Source organism: Numenius arquata, chromosome 23 (genome assembly GCF_964106895.1).
Source record: "Numenius arquata chromosome 23, bNumArq3.hap1.1, whole genome shotgun sequence".
NCBI lineage: Eukaryota > Metazoa > Chordata > Aves > Charadriiformes > Scolopacidae > Numenius > Numenius arquata.
This window is the reverse complement of record NC_133598.1, coordinates 6,857,183-6,877,389: the sequence shown is the minus strand read 5'-3', so window position 1 is coordinate 6,877,389 and position 20,207 is coordinate 6,857,183. Positions and strand designations below refer to the sequence as shown.

The 20,207-nt window shown below is 59.0% G+C and overlaps 2 protein-coding genes across 2 annotated transcripts; one reads left to right on the top strand and one right to left on the bottom strand.

The window, feature by feature from the left end:
* Window positions 1-841: 841 nt before the first annotated feature.
* Window positions 842-11,848, bottom strand: ORMDL3 (ORMDL sphingolipid biosynthesis regulator 3). Its single transcript, XM_074162787.1, has 4 exons — window positions 11,780-11,848; window positions 7,168-7,374; window positions 5,528-5,679; window positions 842-5,385 (listed from the first exon to the last, which is right to left on the bottom strand). The coding sequence occupies exons 2-4, from the start codon at window positions 7,339-7,341 to the stop codon at window positions 5,250-5,252; spliced, it is 462 nt and encodes a 153-aa protein (XP_074018888.1). The 5' UTR covers window positions 7,342-7,374; window positions 11,780-11,848; the 3' UTR covers window positions 842-5,249.
* A 6,165-nt stretch (window positions 11,849-18,013) lies between these two features.
* Window positions 18,014-18,793, top strand: LRRC3C (leucine rich repeat containing 3C). The gene has a single exon (XM_074162935.1). The coding sequence runs from the start codon at window positions 18,014-18,016 to the stop codon at window positions 18,791-18,793; it is 780 nt and encodes a 259-aa protein (XP_074019036.1).
* The last annotated feature ends 1,414 nt before the right edge of the window (window positions 18,794-20,207 follow it).

Here is a 20,207-nt window from a genome sequence, read left to right as displayed (position 1 = left end):
TTTCAACAAGGGTCTTTCCCCTCTTCTGCACCCCACTTTATCAAGTCTTGTTAGAGAGGAGATGCTGATCCCTGTTTATAGTTCCGATGAATGGATGGAGGGATATATTCCCTCTCCCTCATACCCTGCAGGGGCCTGACTTAGTCCGATTCTTCCAGAAAGACTGTCGCATCCCAGAGGATGGTGTGTTCTCCAGCTGGAGCTGGGGGAGATGGTCTTGTGTGCCTAATGTGGGATCATTTTAGTAGCGCCTACAGGACTCATTCCTTGGGAGACTTCAAAAAGAGAAAAACTGAACAAGAACACTGAACGGTTTGCTCCACCCCTCTTCCTTACCAAAAGCTTTTAAAAATGTACTTGCCTGTTTGTGGAGTCAGTGGCTTCTCCTCTATGGTCGCGGCAACGTGCAGGGCAGTCGGCTGTGGTTCTGAAGGGATACGAGCTCTGTAACGCAATGGGGCGCGGCGAGATATTCTCCCCTCCTTTCTCTTCTGAGATCCGGAAGTATTTGCTAAATTAGGGTGCAAAAAGCCTGTTGCTTGCATAATTCTTTATCCAGAAAGTTGCAGTCATTGCCCTGAGTCAACTTGTGGTGATTTGTTACAGTGGCTGTGGGTAACTTGTTCTACAGATGCATCATTCCTATCAGATTTGTTTAATTTTTAGTGTGATTCTAGTTTTCATTTATACTTCTGATCTGTTAGGGTGAGGAGCAGCGTGTTCTGGTTTAGGAGGATTTCACTAAAGCCGTGAGACAGGTAACTAATTAGGTGGGGGGGGGACAAGGGGACAACATTATGTTTCTGGTGGCGCTTTTATAGGAATCAAGCACAAGTTTTTACATTAATACTTACTTTATTAGTTTCTCTTAGAATACTGTACAAAGGAGTAATAAAAATATTCACACTTTATTTTAGAAAGTTCTCTACATGAGACTTCTGTATACACAGCAAAAAGAAGGGCTACTGGAAAAAAACCCCTAAAACTATGTACAATTTCAGAATGTTCCATTAAAAAAACCCCAACTAACTTAGCTCACTGAAACCAATCCAAGGAGGATACACATACACAAACACTTGCATGCTTAAAAGATATAGGCAATGATAAAGCAATGTAAGTCACAATAAGAAATATTAATATGTTAACAATGGTAACCAGCTGCTGTCCCCTTTTCAAGGGCCAGTACCATGCTTTATTAAAACAAACAAAAAATTAAACAACAATTTAAAAAAAAAGTACTTGGGATAAATAGCCCTAACTCTCAGGCTTTTTTTTTTTTTTTTTTTTTTTTTTTTTCTTTTTAAAGGCTTTTTCCTGCAAAGGGTTGGACTGTGTGTATCCTGTTAGAGCTGTGTGAAATGAGTCCCAAGGCGGGATCCCTAACTCGGAAGCATCGGGCTGGTGGGGTGCGATTGTGTTCTGACTTGCCTGGCACAGTGACTGTCACCCTGCATGGTCTTGAGGCTTGGTCAAGACTGGGCAGAGGGATGGCTTCTGCCAGCACCTGTGAATGGTTCAAGTGGTGGTTTTCTAAAGATTTTCTCCTTCCCCATTCATTGCAGAACAAAAAAAAGAAAAGCATTTTAAGTACCTGCTTCTCTAGTAATTGTTTCTGTGGCAGGATGGAGCCTGCCTTTAATTCTCCAGAAAACCCTAGTCACTGTACAGGAAGCCAGTACAAGTTTGAGAGGAAAATCTGTCGAGTGTGATATGATCAAAATCCCATTTAAAATCAATAATGATCAATTATCTCCTTCACCACAGGTACTTGGAGAAAATGCTACAGCCTAAAAGAATGAACGGACAATCTCTGCATGCACGTCCTGGTTCTCCACAGAAAAGGGAGGCTTCACCCTTGGATCACGTTAGCTGCAAGTACACGTCCGAAAATCCCTCATCCTGCCCACACTTTCCCCATCTCCCTTTTCTCAGAAATCAGTTATCCCATGACAGCGTTAGTGTTTTGATTATGCTTGAACTTATGCGTGTCCAAGATTAGCCTTCGAGTGCTGAACTGGCTTCTCTATTAATTTAACAAACACAAACCAGAAGTGGTTTCAGTACAGAGTTCCAGGAGACCTAGAACTATGTCTGTTGTTTCCACCCCACTGCAGAGGAGATGTGTCACCTTGAAATTCAGTCGGGTTCTGCTGGCTCCTGTGACACCGGCAGGAAGGAGCTGCGCAGCCGGCACACGAGGGAGGCTCCACCAGCAGTACCCAGGTAAACCTAACAAGTAGCAACTGCAGTTTAATTACAATTAACTTATGGTTTCTCTTCTATTTTTGATTAATTCCGATATCTACCCTTAAGACAGGATCTTAAGGAAGATACTTTTGGCTGCATAATTGTTCAAGTAATCATTAATCTTATGTAGATACTTAACACACCACATTATTAACATTAAATCTTTCTTCAGCTCTCTCACTTCTTTCCATATTTCTCCAGTTCTCATTTATGTTTCCCTTGATTGGATTAACTGTGTGAGTCCAAGTTCACTTCAGTTATTCCGTGGCAAAAATACTATTCCTGTGTTGTAAAGAATGTCCTTTGCCATGTCACATACCTCTGTAATGGCTATTTTAATCACTTGTGTGAACAAGGTAAATCAGAAAAGCTTACTATTATAATTAAGGCTTTGCCTAATGAGAAGTTTTAGACTTCAGGCTTTAAAAACTGCCTTTTAAAGAAGTTTATAATCCCATTCTGTTTTACAGTTGATCTTTAATTTAACAAAACAGAATCAGATGTCCATAGTCTCAGTTAACAGCACAAATAACATGCCTGAACCCTCAGCTGTTGTAATGCCAAGGCCTTCAAGGAAAGTATGTGAAGTGCTGTACTTCATCGAGAAAAAGCTGACCCTCCCTTCAATTTATATTAAAGCTAAAAATATCAAAACTGCTTTGACTTTGTGTAATGTGCATATACTTAGAAATAATCAGTATATGTCTGTCTATGTAGGAGTAACGTTTTCAAGCATATAGAGACTGTTTCTGTTGCAGAGAAGCTGACGGTTTTGCCCTTGTATTCTACCAAAATAAATAAATAGCTTCCTTTCCTCTGGAGATTTCCCCTGGGCGTGCGAGTCGTGTCTGCGGGCAGACATTCAGATCTGTTAAGCAACATACAGTCTGTGTTACGGGTACAGCTTCAGCCTCCTCTTAAGGACAGACCCTGCAGCTCCGAGGGCAGTGCTCGTTCTGTAGGCAGGCCGGGCACTGCCACTCTTCATTTCTTAGTCACTTCAAAAGTATTTGGCTGACTGATGAAATATCTCTTATTTTGAAAACAATATTCTTTTTTCCAAAAGTCATTGTCTAGTAGCTTAAAGAGTATATTAGCTTTAGGGTCTATAGTACCTTAACTAAAGCAGCAGTCCTTATTTCATGTTGGTTAAAAGGTTTAACACCCCCCCATCAAGTAAATTGCACATCTGTCAACCTCCCCCGCTGCAGAACAGCACTTGAGTATCAAGCTGGACTCTCTTCTCTTCCTACCTTCTTCAAAACTCCCTTTTCACTTCAAGTATTTCCACATTTCAAACATATTAGGTAATGATTCTCTGTGCATTCCAGCAGCCCTCTGAGGTACGCTAAATGTTTTTCCCTTCTCTGCAGCGGTCCAATAGGAAGTCTGAGATAGAGAAGTAAAGCAGTTTGCCTAAAACTATGCCTGGAGTAGTCCAAGATCTTACCTGCAAACCTGAAGTTCCCCTGTCCGTGTCCTACGCTCAGACCATCAAACAGAACTCAGCTATATCCGCTATGACCTCTAAAGCTAGAATTGGCTAATGCAGGAACAAAAATAGCATATTTAAAATGTTTATACCATTGTCAAAAGTGTGAGACAATATAAGCACTAAGACAACAAAAATACAGGCTTTCATGAGTCTACGGGGGAAGCACAAGGAAAAAAACCTCATTTCATCTGGCACACAACCCAAAAGAAAAACCGATTGCTTTGAACACTAGAAAGCTATTTCAGCCAGGAAATCTGAACCTGCTTTATCTGGCTGGTAACTTTAAGGGGAAAAAGGCTCAATTTTGTTCCTATACTAAATAATCCTTCTGCTGGTCGCTATTGCTCTCCCGCAGCTCCCTCACTAAGGGGCTGCTGCCGCAGCACTTGTGCCTGGAGCTGAGTGACAGACTTCCAGGTGAGCCAGAAATCAAACTCTCGCTTCCCTCTGGTCCGGTACGGAGTTAAATCCACTGGCAAATCCTGGTAACACATACACAGATTTAGGAGACTGAGGAGTTGGCCTGAGGAGAAAAATTCCAATTATAGTCACTGATTACAGCAAGCAGCTATCATTCTCTCGTTTGGCCTGTATCAATCAGCTTCTCCTGTGCTCACGCAGTCTCCGTGTGCCAAGGAGCTCAGTGGCATTTATTGTCCATCATTAAAATGGCCTGTGCCCCAGCCCTTAATCCAAAGCTCTACTTCCTGAGTGCTCACCATGCTTAAAAATTAGCGGTTTTGGGGTGGGGAGCAGAGTTCCCCGGGGAGATTCTGGTACAAGCTGAAAATAACGAAGTATGATTTAGGATCTATTGAGCTTTTTTCCTGAACCACGCGAATGGTACCGTAGAAAACTGAAAGCTTTGTCAAATTGCAGGTCGTTCCTTCCTGTACTGTTTTTAGTAGAAGAACTTCCTTTCTCAGTGGCGTAAAAGAAGATTGCAAAATAAAAATCTGTCATTCTCTTCCCACTCCCCCTCCCACTCCCCCACCCAAAAATGGAAACTCAAACCCTGAAACAATCAAGTATTGGGAAAGTCTGGCTGTATCCCTTTGAATTTCCCCCACATAGCGCTTAAAGCACCTAGCTTCAGAAAGGGAAATATATCGTAAAGTGCATTTACCACAGCAATAGTACCAGCACTAAAAGCTTTTCCCCTCATCCCTATCCTCCTCGTTCCATGTCTGGGACAGATGACGGTCTCCCCAGAACTCATCCTTGTTGTACCTTGAAGTCTCAGTGTATCTGCATCTAGTTATGACACTGGAATAAGAGAAAACCCAGCGTCAGGCATCCTGCTCTGCGCTAAACTCTACTCTGGAGCTTGTTTAGACTTATTGGGCATGAGGATCCAGCATGCGGTATATGTCTATTGGATACTGCATTTAAACAGCCGCTGTGAAACTATATCCCAGTGTGCGTGGGGGTGAGGAAGCAAGACTAGAGAGAAGGAAACCCCCCCCCTCTCCCCTGCTCCTCTTCCATTCGCTCCAGCCACAGGGTTTCAGTACTTGTTGATCCCAAAGATCCGGACTCCGTGAAACTGAGGCAGTTTGGGGATCAGGACGCTCATAAGGGAGATGGTGTTGATTATGAAGTGTATCCGGTCATACTTTGTGTAAAAGCTGGTTAGAAAATACCTGGAAAGGAGGGGGAGAGAGAGAGGGTGGGGGGGAAACTGAATTACAGCCCTGCATGTTTTTGTTTCCCAGGACGGCACGAGCAGCAGAAGCGTTGATGGGTGCCAGCGTGTGAGGCAGCTCGGCTGCCCCGAATACTCACAGGACGATCGGCATGATGGTCAGGAACTTGCGGGACGCTGTGAACTGCACGCCGTAGTCCATCTGCTCCCAGTGCGTCAGTAGCCGAGCCTTCCCCTGGTCCGGAGTCTCAAACGGGGTTCCTTTGACGGTGTGCAGGAAGATGTACATGCTCTGTAGCAAACAGAAAGGCAGCGTGAGGCACACGGAGTGTTCTCTGCGCCACCAGGGAGGTGTTCAGCTTCAGCAGGAGCTTGCACCAGCGCGCCGTTCCGCTAGAGGGATGATGGTCGCAGCTGGGGAACGCGCTGGAACTGGCAGCGAGAGTCAGGGAGGAAAGCCGGCCGCTAGCTGGGGCTAGCTCGGGCTCGGCTGTTAACGTGTGAGGCCTCTCGTTGGGCCCCTGGGCACGAGCCAAGAAGGTGGTTGCAAGATTACAGCACGGGGATCTCTGGGATCAGGAGATTAGCACGGACTCGCTCTACCGTGCCAGAGCAGCCCTAAACCCTCTCTAAAGAAGCGCTGGGAGAGCTGTAGGCAGCGAGGCTGTTACCGCTCCGATTATGAGTGAAACTCTGGAAGTGGGACACAAGTCACAGATAAACAGTAAGTGTCTGGCTATATCACATGTCTCTAAGCATAGCCATGGCTGGCCTTTAAACTCCTTTCTGTTCCCAGGGCCTAATTGTTTAAGCTGCCAGAGGAGGGGAAGGAGCTGCAGGAAAAGCAGGCAGCTTGTGAACTGGGCTCTGAGCAGCTCCAGTCGGTGGGTTTGTGAATTGTGGTTTTTTCTGTTTTTATTTTTCGCCCTGCTAGAGATGTAAATAACGTTAGCAAAAGGGTCCCCAATACGGATGTTGTTTCTGTCTCTGGAATATTCTTAGCCCGAGGTGTTATTTAAAATAAAGGATACAAAGGCAATCGCTGCCTCTCTGAAGTATTTTGTCCCCCATGGCTGAAGATGAGAGGTCTGTCCTCAGCCGCAGGACCCCAGCGTGCTAGGACTCGCACAGCAGGGTGGCAGAGGCACAGAATTGAGCAGTAAAGCCCAGCTCGCAGGGAACCGGGGTGCCCTGCACCCCCAGAACGTGCATCTGGTGCTTCCCTGTGCACCCCAGCACAGCACTCTGGCACCCACTCCTTCGGGCACCGGATCCTTAGAAAGGGAGAAGCTGTTCCTGGACTAATCTTTCACTTTAAGCAGAACAAAGTTTGCATTTTAATCTTGGTTTTGTGGGTTTTTGTGGTGTTTTTTTTTTTTTTTTTTAAACTCTGATGAGGCCAATTGAGATTGTATCAACGCAAGTAAAAGCTGTCCTGCCAGGTTCTGTGGCCTGGCACAAACCCTTCCTCTGCTGAGGGGGATGTGACAAAGGGACTTACCCTGCAGGCAAATGAATTCGGTGTCCCCTCTGAGCAGCCTCACCAGATGTTTGCTGTCTCATCCCTACCTAGGCTGGATTTAAATATATGACCTAGAGGCAAAGGTGCAGTCTGAGGGGTGAAGCTTGAGTAACTTACCCTGAATCTTTGGAAATACAGAGAAAAGAATGGTTTCAACAAGAATCCTACTAGATTGCTCTCAGAAAAAAACCCCAGCTGGTGCTGAGAGATCACCTCTCCGGGCCCCGGGAAGTCGAACCAGCCACACTGTTCCCTTACCATGTTGTGGATGATGTTGGTAAGAGTCCAAACCACGGGGACGCTGAAGAAGGGGATGCTCAGGAGCACGACGTGCAGCAGGCCGATGCCGAGGATGTAGGACAGCCAGATGCCCCGGCTGTTCATGACGCGGGTGTTCGGATTCACCTCGCTGTGTGCTGTTCCCACATTCATCTTGGCTCCGGTGTCACACGGGCACCCCTGGAACTAAAGCAGAGTCAGGTCAGTGCTCGGATCACGGTGCCCTCCATCAAGATTGCCCAGGTGAGCTCAGCACCCTGTGGCTGTTCCAGCAAACCTGAAATCTGTTGTTTTCTCTAAAAATCCCAAGTCACTTCTCTGCCCCTCACAGATCTGACGTTCCTGCGGGGAAGCTAAATCTGGGAGTGGCTGAGATTTGGGAATAACGTGTGGGAAGCCCATCTGTGACAGAAGCTACTCGTGATCTGCTGAAATGTTTTCTTGGAACCGAGAAGCCAAGGTTCAATCCCGCGATTGCCTGACGAGACTCAAACCAATACTTTTAAGCGCTTTTCTTAAGTCATTATCACTGTGTTAATCGTGGAAGCACTCGGCACATGAAGCTTCTTACGTGTTTAGGGGTTCAGCGTACTTTAGACTCAGAAAGAGAACACAAGTATTTGCAGAGTAAAGGCACGGCAGCTCTGTTATCAACAGACCTCCTAATTAGTTCTACTAAATTAACAGGGTTCTGCGCAGCTCTAGAGGCTTTTGCTCTCCTTGTCTGGCTTATGTGTTTTGCCTTCCAATTTAAGACTTAGGAGGAGGGGGAAAAAAGTAACAAAAAAAAAAATTCCCCTGCAGGGAAGGAGTGAGTTTCTTTTCGAGGAACATAAAAAGTTAAGAGGTAAGAAGGAAAAGCACATTGGGGGGGTATTTCGGTAGCAAGAGCTGCAGAAGAGCTGCCTCTTCCCCTACCTGGAAGGAGCCGCTGCTGCGTAGGAGGAACAGAGAGATGTTTTTCTAAACAATACCAGGAAGGCGAGGAAGCAAGACAGTGTCATCCTCCCCGAGCACGTCTTTGGAGCGGTGCCCTACGGGCAGCACAGGTATCAGAGCCGCTTTTTGGGCGGCCGCACCGATAGCGGCAGCGGCACCAGTCGGCTGTAAGGCTTTCTGGGAAGAAAGCTTTACTAGTTTCCAGGGATTACAGGAAACGGCCCAAATTAGAGCCGCTGTAAAGCTAAATTTCTTTACACTGAGATCAGGGAAAATCATCTTTGTCCCTGTCCCATGGAAATGTAGTTTCATTAGATAATAGGGTCTGTCCCTCCTTGTCCGGGGGACCCCAAGGCGAGAGCTGTTTCCTGATGTGTTTTTGCTGCTTTGGTTCCCACAGCTGGAAGACGGCGTCGCTGCTCTCCCCTGCTCTCAGCCTTCCGTCTCGGGAGGCGATGCCGAGCCAGATCCAACATTACTCTCTGGCTGTCGCTGCCAGCTGCTCCGAGTTCCCTCCCAGAGAGCGGAGCCTGGCTTCTTTCAGAAGCTGCCGTTCTCCCCTCTTCATTCCCAGGGCGAGGACACAAAGAACGCTCAGCCCTGCAGCTCCTGGGACGTTGGGAGTATCTTCCAAACATCTTTCAACCGTGTGGGCGGCTGTTGGCTGGGCGCTGGGGCAGCTCCGGTGAGGCAGGGCTGCTCGCCTGCCTCCGCTACCCAGGTGTCAATCGAGAGGATTATATCCAAAGAAGGTTCTTGTTACCAGAAAAGAGGTTTGCAGGTCTGCAGAGTGCTCGTTTTCTTGTCACCCATCTCCTGGGTCAAAGGATATTCCAGAGAAAAGCCTGAAGCTTGGTCTGGAAGCGGGATGTGGAGCCGGAGTTTGGCACTTCAGTCCTGGCAGGGCGAACGGCCCATCCTTAACCTGCTGTGATTCCTAAGGGCTTTCAGAAGGAAATCTAGGGATCACTAGGGGAATTTAGGGGACATCTAGGGTGAGGCATAACACAAGTCAAAAAAAGTCATGTTGTTTTAACAACCACCCCCCCCCCCCCCCAAAAAAAAAGCAAACACCCCTGTGGAATGCATAAACAGGAGCGCTGTTTGCCAGACATAGGAAATAATTCTGTGAGATATTGGTACGGCCTCGGCTGGAACACTGTCCAGGTCCGGGAGGAGCTGGAGGGAGTCCAGGGCAGAGCAGTGAGAAGGAGCAGAGGTGTAGGAAAAACATGACCCGCGAAGACAGATGGAAGGAGAGGGGTTTGTTTAGTCTGGAGGAGGCTGGAGAGAGGCCTGAGGAATAGTCTTGGAACACTGGCGTGAGGACTAGTCCTTGGACCCCGGAAGGAGCGCTGCCCTGAGGAGGGGGACAAGTGGCGCAGGGGCGTTAATTGAGACTTGGGGCAACTCGCTAACGCTGAGGGACTGGCGCTGGGATGGGCCGCACTTGGAAAGCGAGTGGTGGTCGCACTGGAGGCTTTAACATCAAGTTTCCTTAACAGTGAAAAAATTAAAGATTCCCCTTTGGAGTGGAGGGTTGACCTGGTGGCCTCTTCAGGACCCTCTTCCCTTGAAATCATGCCGTTACCCAAAGGCTACTGAAGCTGGCAGCCCTTCCTGCCCGCCCCACAGCCAGAGCTGTGCCCTGCCTCTGCGGTAATAAAGCGGAATTTCCATTTGGGGACAACCACATTAGTTTCAAAACCTAACGGGCAACTTCTCCTTGGTCCCCTCCGCAGACGGGGGCAGTTGCAGACCTGCCGCTGGGTGGCGAAGGGCCAAGCTCGGAAGCCGTGCGAGAAGCAGTTCTCCTCCCCGTGCCTCAGTTTCCTCGCTTGTAAAAAAAAGGACGAGACGGGGTGAAACGCCAGAACGTACAAGAGGTCGATTCGTTCGTGCAAGAGAGATACGGAGATGTCGAGCATCTGGTCCTACCAGGAGGACAATCCTGTGTGCTCTTCCAATTCTGAGCCTCCCCACCTTAAAGATACTTCCTCGGCGGGTCTTCTCCAGTTCGGAGCTGGTTTTTGCAGCTCTGTGCCCGGACTGCGCGCGCAGCCCTGCTCGCTGTTGCACAAGCCTGGCAGAGGGAGCGCGGGCTCCATCCCTACCCCCATCCCGCATCCCGCGGTGTTCGCTTTCTCGTTTCACACCTGGAGGAACAACACGGCGGGAGGAACCCCGGCTCTCCCCCGCAGCAGCTGGCTGCGAAACTTTGCTTTCCCACTGGTGCAGCTGGGTGGGTTTTTTTTGGGGGGGGACGGACAGAAAAGCTTTTAATGTTTCACCAGAGCGAGTGTGAAGGTCGGGACGGCGCTGACGTTGGCTGGTGTCCATCCAAGGAGGGGAAAAGTCGCAGCTGTGGTCAGAGGCACGCAGCGGGCTGGGATGGAGCCCAGCCCTTCCTCTGCCCCATCCTTGGCGTCCCGTCCCCAGCTCTGCTGGGAGAGACCCTCGTCCCGGGGCTCGGAGCGAGCATCGGGGCCACCAGCTCCGCGTCCCCCCGCTTCCGAGGAAAGGGGGAACAAAGCCACAGCAGCGTTTTCCCGCTCATTTTGTCATCCATCGGCTGCTGGAGGACCCCCACCTGCAGCACCCCAAGGCGCAGCTCCTCATTTTGCCCCCGGAGGAGCGTGGCCGCCGTCTGTGCCCGTTCCCTCAGGTTCCAGGGGCCCTCCGGCCCTCTCCGTGCTCGGCAGGGACCCCGCTCTTTCCCGGGGTGCCACAGGATCGCACCCCGTTCTGCCGCAGCCCTTGGCAGGAGCTTCACCCGGGACGGCGGAGGGAAGGAGCCGGGCGCTTATCTCGGTGGATCTTCCCCAGCGTTCAAGCTGTTATGATCCCGCGGAGCCTCCGAGGAGCCCAGATCCCTATCTCTGGCAGCAACAAGCCATCGCCGGCTCCCAAGCAGATAAATATTTTAAACCCGGCTTTGCGAGATGGCACCGGGGTTTGAAGCGGAGCACGGAGTCCAGCAGAGCTGCGGGCGAAGGCGGCTGGTCGGGGGGAGCCGAGCCAGAGCTTCGACCGAGACGGACCCCAAATCCACTCCTGTCCCCCTCCAGGAGCTCCGAGGTGCCACCGCTTTGAGCCCCGGAGCTGCCGGGTTCCTCCTCGGGAAGCCGGGAGAGCAGCCAGGGGCGGAAAGCGGGGGGCTGCGGAGCTGGGGTGCAGCTCCAGGGAGGGGAGAAGGGGGAGCCCTCCCGGGCGGGGGCGGCAGCGGCCGGGCCCTGCCCCCCCTTCCCCTTTTCTGCGGAATTTAGAGGGAAAGTTTGGAGGCCCAGGGAAGGCTGTGCCTCCGGGCGCTGGGGGTCCCGGACCCCGCGTACCCCCACTCGGGGACCCGCACCCCGCGGTGCCGGGGCCTCCCCCGCTCCCACCCGGGCTCCCCCGGGACGGCGGGGACACCCCCCCCTCCCCCACGCCCCGCACCTTCCTGGCTCCGTCTCCGCTTTTTGGGGGTGTTTTGGGGTGTTTTTCTTTCTTTCGCGACGCACCTTCCCCCGCTCCCGCCGGCCCGGCCGCCGCCGGCTCCCGGGGAGAGGGCTCGGCCTCCCCCCCGCCCCGGGCCCACCGGGCTCCGGTCCGGCCCCGTTACCCACCGGGGGGGAGCCCGGAGAAGGGGCCGCCGCTCCCGGCCCGCACTCACCGCTGCTCCGCCCGGCCCGGCCCGGCTCGGCTCGGCGGGGCCGGGGCTCTCTCCGTCGCGCACCCCGCCGGCCCCGGCTGCGCTCCCGGCGGGCACCTCGGTCCGGTCCGGCCCCCGCCGCCGGCCCCGCGGAACACCGGGAACTGTAGTCCCGGCAGCGCCGAGCGCGGCGGCCCGCCCCGGGAGAGGCGGGGCCGGGGCCGGGCTCAGCGCGGCCGGAGAGCGGAGCCGTCTCGGCACCGGGGGGCGACGCTGGGGAGGCGAGGGGGGGTCCCCTGCCCCTCCGCTGGCATGGTGGGCGGTGGCTCCTCTGGCCACGGCATCCCACCCCTGATCCCCCTGATCCCTCCCGATCCCTCTGATCCCGCTGATCCCCCTCTGATCCCGCTGATCCCCCTCTCTCCGATCCCACCTCTGCCCACCCTGAGCACCACTCGGGGGGGCTGCAGCCACCCCGCTCTGCACCCTGGGGGGGCTCAGACCGGCCTGGGGTCTTCCACCCCGCTCAGGGAGGGTCATCTCCCTTCCCTGCCGCTCTTCCCAGTGGAAAATCTCAGGAGCGGGGGCTGTGGGAGCCACCTGGGCAGGCCGGCAGCGTGCTGCCCGGGATGCCCGGCCAAGGTCAGGGGCTGGGAGCGCTGGATTCCAGCGCTGGAGGGCGGGGGGGGGAGGGGGAGACCATCTGGCCCCGCTTTTGTTTGCACAAGCATCAAAGCGCATCGCCTGGTGCTGCCACGGCCCCTCGGAGCGCGCGGCCATCTGTGCCGGGCTCTCTTTGTGCTCGCCAGCCACCGCCGGCAGCTCTTTCGCCCGGCAGCGGCGCGGGGCGCAGCGCCGTCACCCAACGGCGAAGCCACTTTGTGCCACAAACCCCCCCACCCGGAGCCACGCAGGGGTCCCGGGCCGAGCCGGCAGCGTGGTGGGTGCCCACGACGCAGCTCTGCCAGTGCCGCTCGCCGCCCCCCAGCCTTGCACGGCCGCTCCCGGCCCTCCCTGGCCACTCGGCCGAAGCCCGTTGGTGGGGTTTTGGTTTTGGTCCCCGCACCAGCGTCCCCGCGGGGCTCCCGGCCGAGCTCTGCATCCCCACCCTGTGTGCATCCCTCGGCACCAGCCGCGCATCTGGCTCCGGGCTCTCGGCCGGTGGTCGTGTGCCGGTTGGGCATGGCGAGGGCACGGAGACCCCACCGGCTACCAGGGCCGGGGTGGGTGGCCTGGGTGCCACGCGCTGGCACCGCGCTGCCGGCAGGGCACCGGGGATGATTCCCGGAGCCAGATCTCCCCGGAGCTGCTCTGGGAGAACCTCGGGCGCCACGGTACGTGGATAAAGCAGCCGCAGGGCTGCCCGTGGGCGCTGCGGCCACTGGGCAGGAGAACCCCGTCCTTGGCCAGCCTCTCCGGCGTGTGGGGCCGGGGGATCCTGCGGGAGCGGGGGGTGGTGGCGGGTGAGGTGCGGGGATGCCGGCGTGCGGAGGCGGGGGGGATCCCGCGGGAGCTGGCCCTGCTTTGCAGGAGAGCCACGCACGCACGGCAGCCTCTATTTTTATCCCCGCTCCTGCCTGACTGAGCAGCTCCCCCTGCGCGGTGACATCTAATTTAGCAGCTTCCCCGCACCCCGCTGACTCCGCACGTGAGGGGGAAGCACAATGCGACAGCTATTTTTAAACGCCCATAAATATTAATCCCTCTCTGTGATGCTGCAGCAGCCTCTCGCTGCCGGCGTGAGTGCAGGGAGGGGGGGGCACCCGCTCCGTGGGCTCCCCACACCGGATTCACCCGCCCAGGGAACCCCGGCACTGGGGGCGGGGGGTTCCCCAGGAGGGACGTCCAGCCCCATCCTCAGCCCACGCCGGCAGCTGCCTGGACCGGCGTTTCCCCGGTGCTCAGCGGGGCTGTTTCCATACGGATTCCCATATGGATTCCCAGGCCTCGCTCGCTCCCAGCCTCCCCCCCGTGCTCCCCTCCCGCTCTCCCGGGCTGCCGGTCCCGCTGCCCGGTCGATGCCGGCTATATTTAGCACCGCGGTGGCAGCAAGAAGCCGGTGCTGGCTATTTTTAGCCATTCCCGCGGTGGCTGCGGGGAAGGGTCCGCGCGGGGTCGTGCTGCACTGCAGGTGCCGGGTTTTTGGGGCTGGCGGGTGCCGTGTGGGACACCTGTGGGACACAGCCCTGGTGCTGCTCCCGCTCCCGGGGTCTCTGCCCGCTGCCGCGGTGACCCACCACCTCTCCTGCCCCTGTGTGCCACCACGGCCCCTTGATGCCCGCAGGCCCTGTCCCACGGCGGGTGTCTGTGCCGTCCGGAGCCGGCCCCAGCACCGCTCCCGCTCCGTGCACAGCTCCCGGTGGCACTGGGACTGGCGATGGGCGGCACGGGGCTTTTCTGCTCCCCAACCAAATGGGGAGACGCCAGCGGAGGTGCTCCAGAGCACTGACCGTGGCTCCCTGGCTGCTGCCGGCCGTGTCCCAGGCCAGCCCTGCCTGGTGACCCCCTGCCCCAGCCCGGCTTGGCTCGGGTGATAGAATCACAGAATGGTTTGGGTGGGAGGGGATCTTTAAAGGCCATCGATTCCAACCCCCTGCCCTGGGCAGGGACATCTCCAACCAGACCAGGTTGCTCAGAGCCCCGTCCAGCCTGGCCTTGGACGTTTCCAGGGATGGGGCATCTCCCACCTCTGGGCAACCTGGGCCGGTGTCTCACCACCCTCAGTGTAAAAATTGGGTCCCAGCCCCAGCGATGGACAGACCGGCTGGGACATCCTGAGCATGGACCTCATCCACAGCCCCACAGCCCCTCCGCACCCACGGCTGCCCTGGCGTGTGCCGACCCTCCATCCCGGCATGTGCCGACCCTCCATCCCGGCGTGTGCTGACCCCCCATCCTGGCTAACCCTCGCCGGCTGCGGCACCCTGAGCTGGGGAGCCTGGAGCAGACCGGGCACCTGCTTCCCTGCCAGCTCAGCCCTGGCCCCGTGCTCTCCTCCTGGCCGCAGCTGGAGGATGGGGGTCTCCCCGGGGGAGCGGGGGGGGGGTCCCGGGGGAGCGCCTGGCTGCGGCCCTGCCTGGCTGCGCTTCTCCCGTCAGCTTTTGTTCTCCTAATTGAGCCGAGATCCAGGCCAGGCGCCCGGTAAACGGTTTATCCTCCCTGAGCAGCAGGAGAATGTCAGCACGCAGGGCTGGGCTCTCCCTCCAAGAACCGGGGACCGGGCACCGGTGGCCGCCGCCGTCCTTGCTGTGGCACAACAAGGACACGGCCCCCGGCCCCGCCGCCCGGTGTCCCGCCGGGACGAGCAGGGAGCAGCCCCGGCCGTGCCCCGGGCACCGGGGGGAGGGGGGGGGGACGGGTCGGAGCATCGGGAGCCCTCGCCCCCCTCGGCGGTCCCGGGCTCACCGGGCCCGGCCCGGTAACGGCGGCCGCTCTCCATGGTCCTGAGCCGGGCCCGCCGGTGTCCCCGGGGCGGCGGAGTCCCCGCGCAGCGCCGAGCCCCCGCCCAGCCCAGGGACCCCCGGCCCGGGCAGCTCGGGGCTGGGCTGGGGGCCCGCTCCGGTTCCCCCGGGGGGGGGTCGGGCAGGCTCCTGCCCGCCTGCTGCCCGCCGCGGCTCGGGTTTCCCCGAGTAAGCGATGCCGGTGGCGGGCAGGGAGGGAGCACCGTGAACCCGCCGCGGGGGGGAACCCCTTCTCCCCGAGGGGCTGGGGAGGGGCGGGGGGTCCCTGGGCCACGGGGGGCGGTGGGGACAGAGCCGGGGGGTGCGCAGCGCCCGGGGGGGGAACGGGCCGGGGCCACCGGGGCTGCTTCCACACAGTGGAGGGGGGGACGCGGCGTGGAAGGGGGCGCGGTCCCCCCCGGGAGACGCTGTCGGCGGCTGCCCCGGGCTCGGGGGTCCCGGCAGCTCCTCGGCCGGGTGTCCCCGGTTCCGCCCCCCCGCGTCTGCGGTCCCGGGGCAGAGCTTCTCCCGGGGGCGGGTGGCTGGAGAAGAACCGTGTGCGGGGCCGGGGGTGCTCGGCGCTGCACGGCCCCCCCTGCGGGGCGGGCCGGGGGCGGGGAGCCCCGGGGAGGCCCGGGCGGAGGATCCCGCCCACCGGCCCCGCCGCCGCCGCCGGCTCCGGGCCCGCCGCGCTGCGCGGGGCGCGGCCGCTCCGGCCCGGGGCGCGGGGCCGCTCCGCCGCCGCGGGGCTGCGCACGGCAGGTGAGTCCGCACCGGGACCCCCCCTCCAGCCCCCGGCACCGACACCGGGCAGGGCGGGAGCCGGGGAGGGGATGGGGGGGGGTTCCCGGCAGCGCCGCGCTGAGCTGAGCTTCCCCCGGGGAAGCACCGGGGCTTCCCTCGCCCGCAACCCCCCCGGTGCCGAGCGGGGCCGGGGGGAACCCCGGGCATCCCCGGCCGCGCCGGGCGTACGGCGGGTCCTGCCGCCCGCACAGCCCGTCCTGTGTCCCCCCCGGCACCTCAACCGCCCTCCCGGGGGCTGGCGGCGACCCCCGGGGTCGGGCTGGGGACCCCCGTGCCTCGCTGTGGGCTGGGGACCCCGGCGTTGGTGGCAGGGGGCCGGTTGTGCCCGTCCTCGCTGCGGTGCGTGATCCGGAGCACCTCCGCTGGGGACCATCCGAGCCCACCCCGGGGCCCTGGGGAGCCACATCCCACCCGCGGGGGTGTCCCGGCCTCCCGGGTCCCGCGGATGAAGCACCCCCTGTCCCGGGCCCCCGGTCCCCGGCTCAGCCCGGTGGCTCTCCCCCGTGCCCGGCTCCGCGCTTGCCCCCGGCAGCGGGGGGTTGGTCCCGAGGGTTCAGTGTTTGCCCCAGGTTACTTCTGGCAGACTTGGGGGGGCCGGTACCCCGATGTGCCAGCGAAGGGCTGGGGTTCCTGGTGCCCTTCGGCTGCTCTGAGCCCCGGTCCCCGCTCGGGGACCTTGGGGAGCCCGGGGGGGGCCGGCAGCGCAGGGGTCGGCTCCGCAGTGGTGCGACCTTGGGGTGTTTCGGCGCGGTCGGGCTGCGTTACGGTGCCCAGCAGTCGGGGTCCTCCCCCGGGTGGGGGTCCTGGCTGCGCCGCCAGGGCCACCCCTTGGGTGGGCACCTCTGCCCCTCACTGGGGACCCCCCAGTCAGCACCTACAAATGGGTTTGCGGGTGGCAGGGTGCCCCAGGGAGCCGGGGGGTGCTGGGGCCAGCTGGCAGGCTTGCCCAGGACGTGCCCGGGTGGCACAGCATGGGGCTTTCCGCAGCACAGAGCTTTGCCTGACGGGGTGCCACGGGGTGCCCTTTTACGCTGGTGTCTCCTGGGGTGGTGGGGAGAGCTCTCGCATCCTGCTCGATGGCTCTGCCGCTGCAGCTCTGCCGGGGACAGCCTGGGGCCCCTGGACATGGTGGGACCCAGGGCTGGGAAAGCCGGGCATCGCGCTCGCAGGGCTCGGACGTGGCCCTTATCTGCTGCCACCACCCTGGGAACTCGCTACACGCTCAGCTCCAGCGAATTTCCTTTTTCTGTTTTTGTTTCTTTCCTGCTGACGTTTTTCCCCTCCGGAATAAAGGGCTGGATGGGGACCATGGTTACCGGGTGGTGTGGGCAGCCGGGCCCCGCGGCCGGGGTGGCACCGGGCAGGGGACAGCGGTGCCCAGTCACCCACCTGCACCGGTCCCCTCGGAAGGGGAAAACCTGACGCGTGTCTGCCTGTGCCCCGGGCGCTGCTGGGGAGCGGGAACCTGCTCTGCCTCTGCCCACACGTGTTTTCCATCGTGTTCCCCGGGGGCTGCCTGCGGCGGCTGCTTGCCGGGAGCCAGGGCTCGCCCGCTGGCGTGTCCCTCCGGCCGCCGCCGCAGGATGTGCTGGCCTTCTGCGAGCGAGCGACCAAACCGGCAGTGACCTTGGTGGGGCGGGAGCTCACCCCCGCCTCTGGCTCAGCCCAAGCCGTCTCCGTTTGTTACAGCCCAGCTGCCGGCACGCGGGAGATGGGCCTTCCCTCGGCCCCTCGGGGCCCGATCCTGCCACGCAGGAGCCCTGAGCGAGGCTGCTTGTGGTAGAGGATGGGGGGATGAGTGAGCCCTGTCCCTGTCCCTGTCCCCGTCCCATGGTCAGGCTGTACCAGGCGTGATGCTCGCAGCTGGCACAGCGCCGGTTCTGCCTCCTGGCACCCCTGGTCTGACCCTGTCCCCTTGCTGTCTCCGTCTCAGGTGCACCCAATCCAACCAAAACCACCACGGACGAGAGCCACCGGGCCAGCGGCTGCGTGAGAAAGCCAGCGTGGTACCATGCCTGCGGCAGAGGGGGTCCTCCTCCGCTCGGTGACCATGTGGCTGCTCCTGCAGAGCCTCCTCCTGGCCTCTTGCCTCCGCTCAGCTGCTGCGTTCCCCAAGGGCTGCTACCCCTCGGAAGAGGAGGGGCTGAAGACCTTCCGCTGCAGCAACGCTCGGCTGACCGAGGTCCCCAGAGACATACCCAACGACACCAACAAGCTCTTCCTGGACTCCAACCGAATCCCGTTCCTGCCCCGCGACGCCTTCCGGGACCTGCCGCTCCTGCTGGAACTGGACCTGTCCCACAATGCCATCACCAGCGTCGAGAGCGGGGCTTTCCGGGGCCTGGCAGAGCACCTGCACTCTCTGGACTTGTCTTCCAACAGGCTGGTGTCGGTCAGCAAGGATGCCTTTAGCAACCTGAAGGCCAAGGTCAACCTCTCCAACAACCCCTGGCTGTGTGACTGCCGGCTGCAGGAGCTGATCCGCACGGTGGACCTGGTGGCCGGCTCCTCGGGCGGCATCGTGTGCCACTCTTCCGCGCAGGAGGAGCACGTCGGCAAAGCTTTCCTGCAGGTGATCGCCGACACGGACTTCTGCAACGTGTACAAAAAGACCACGGACATCGCCATGCTGGTCACCATGTTCGGCTGGTTCGCCATGGTGATCTCCTACCTGGTCTACTACGTGCGGCAGAACCAGGAGGATGCCCGGCGGCACCTGGAGTATCTCAAGTCCCTGCCCAGCAAGCAGCGGAGGTCGGAGGAGTCGTCCACCATCAGCACCGTGGTGTGAGGCACCGGCATCCCGCAAGACACGGGGACGCACGGAGCTGGGGATCGGCCGCTCCGCAGGCTTGCCACGGCTGCAGGAGCAGTCGGCAACCACCGCCATCACACAGAAAGAGTCGTGGATGTTTTGTTCTCCCCGGGGAAGCGGCGTCTGGCAGCGGGAGCCGTGTCTGGTGAGTGCCAGGCTCTGGCGCAGCGAGGGGCGAAGCGGCTGCGGTCGGGGGCGGTTGTCGGCGATGAGCACAGAGCGGCCGCAGCACCCGCTGCCTCCGCGTTACGAAGGACCGGAGAGAACCCCGAGCATCCCCCGGCACGTGGCTGCTGCTCCGACCGACCTGGACATTCAGACTCCATTTAAAACTTTTATATTTCCTTTGCCGAGATCCCTCGGGGCATTAACGAAACCAGTGTTTTAATCCCTCCCCGGCTTTACCCTCGGCTGCCCGAGGGATGTTCCCGGCAGCGCCGGTGCTGGCTCCCTGCCTGGCCGGGCAGCGGGCAGGGCTGGGCCATGGGGAGGAGTGGTACGGCCAGGAGGCCAGTGCCCTGACAGGTCACTGGCCCCCGGAGGGTCACGGGCTGTGACCGCAGCCCGGCGGGACCGAAGGACAGGGCGGGAGGCAGGGACACATCGGTTGGGAAAGGCAAGAGGCAGGTTTGGGGTTGCCCTGCTCTGGCCACCCCCTCTCCTGTCTCAGCCCCCACTGTTCCCCGCTCCTTTCCCGGTGGAGTGAGGGGTGTGGGGGTCCCTTCTCAGAGATGGGGTGTCTGGGAGGCAGCCCCAGCACCTTCCCTCTTGGAGCAATGAGTTTCTGTATGAAGCAAATGGGGAATAAGAAGGAAGTGGGAAATGAGCTCCCTCCATCCCTCCACCACCGAGGGATGTGGGTGCTGATGGAGGGGCACAGAGGGGTCCAGGTGGTGGGTCCGGCCCTGCCGGGATGTCGGGGGGAGCGGGTTTCCCCTCAGTGCTCCCCGGGGACACCAGCCTGCTCCCATCTGCCGCCGGAGGAGAGTTCCAGCCCTCACTCAAGGGCTCCCAAGGCTGCCGACCGGTCACTGTGACGGGAAGCGGGGATGGAGGGAGCCCCTGCGGCTCCTCCGCCCTCTCCCCACTCCCGCGCCGCTGGCAGGAGCCTGAATCTCCCTTAAAATGCCCCAAAGTCCCTTCTTGACACTTCCAGTTATTGGGCTGCAGGTTCCTGGGGTCGGTAGGTAGAGGTGAGGCCAGGGGGGACGGAGGGGGCGCAGGGGGGGGTCAGTGCCCACCTTTGGGTGTGCGGGGTCCGAGCGGCGACTCAGAGCAAGGCCAGGGCAGACACAGCCGCTTCCAGCCGAGCGTCTGGCCCCTGCGAGAGCCGGTTGGGCTGGTTTTGCCCTTTTTTTTAGAACCAACTGAAGCGAAATTGCCTTAATTC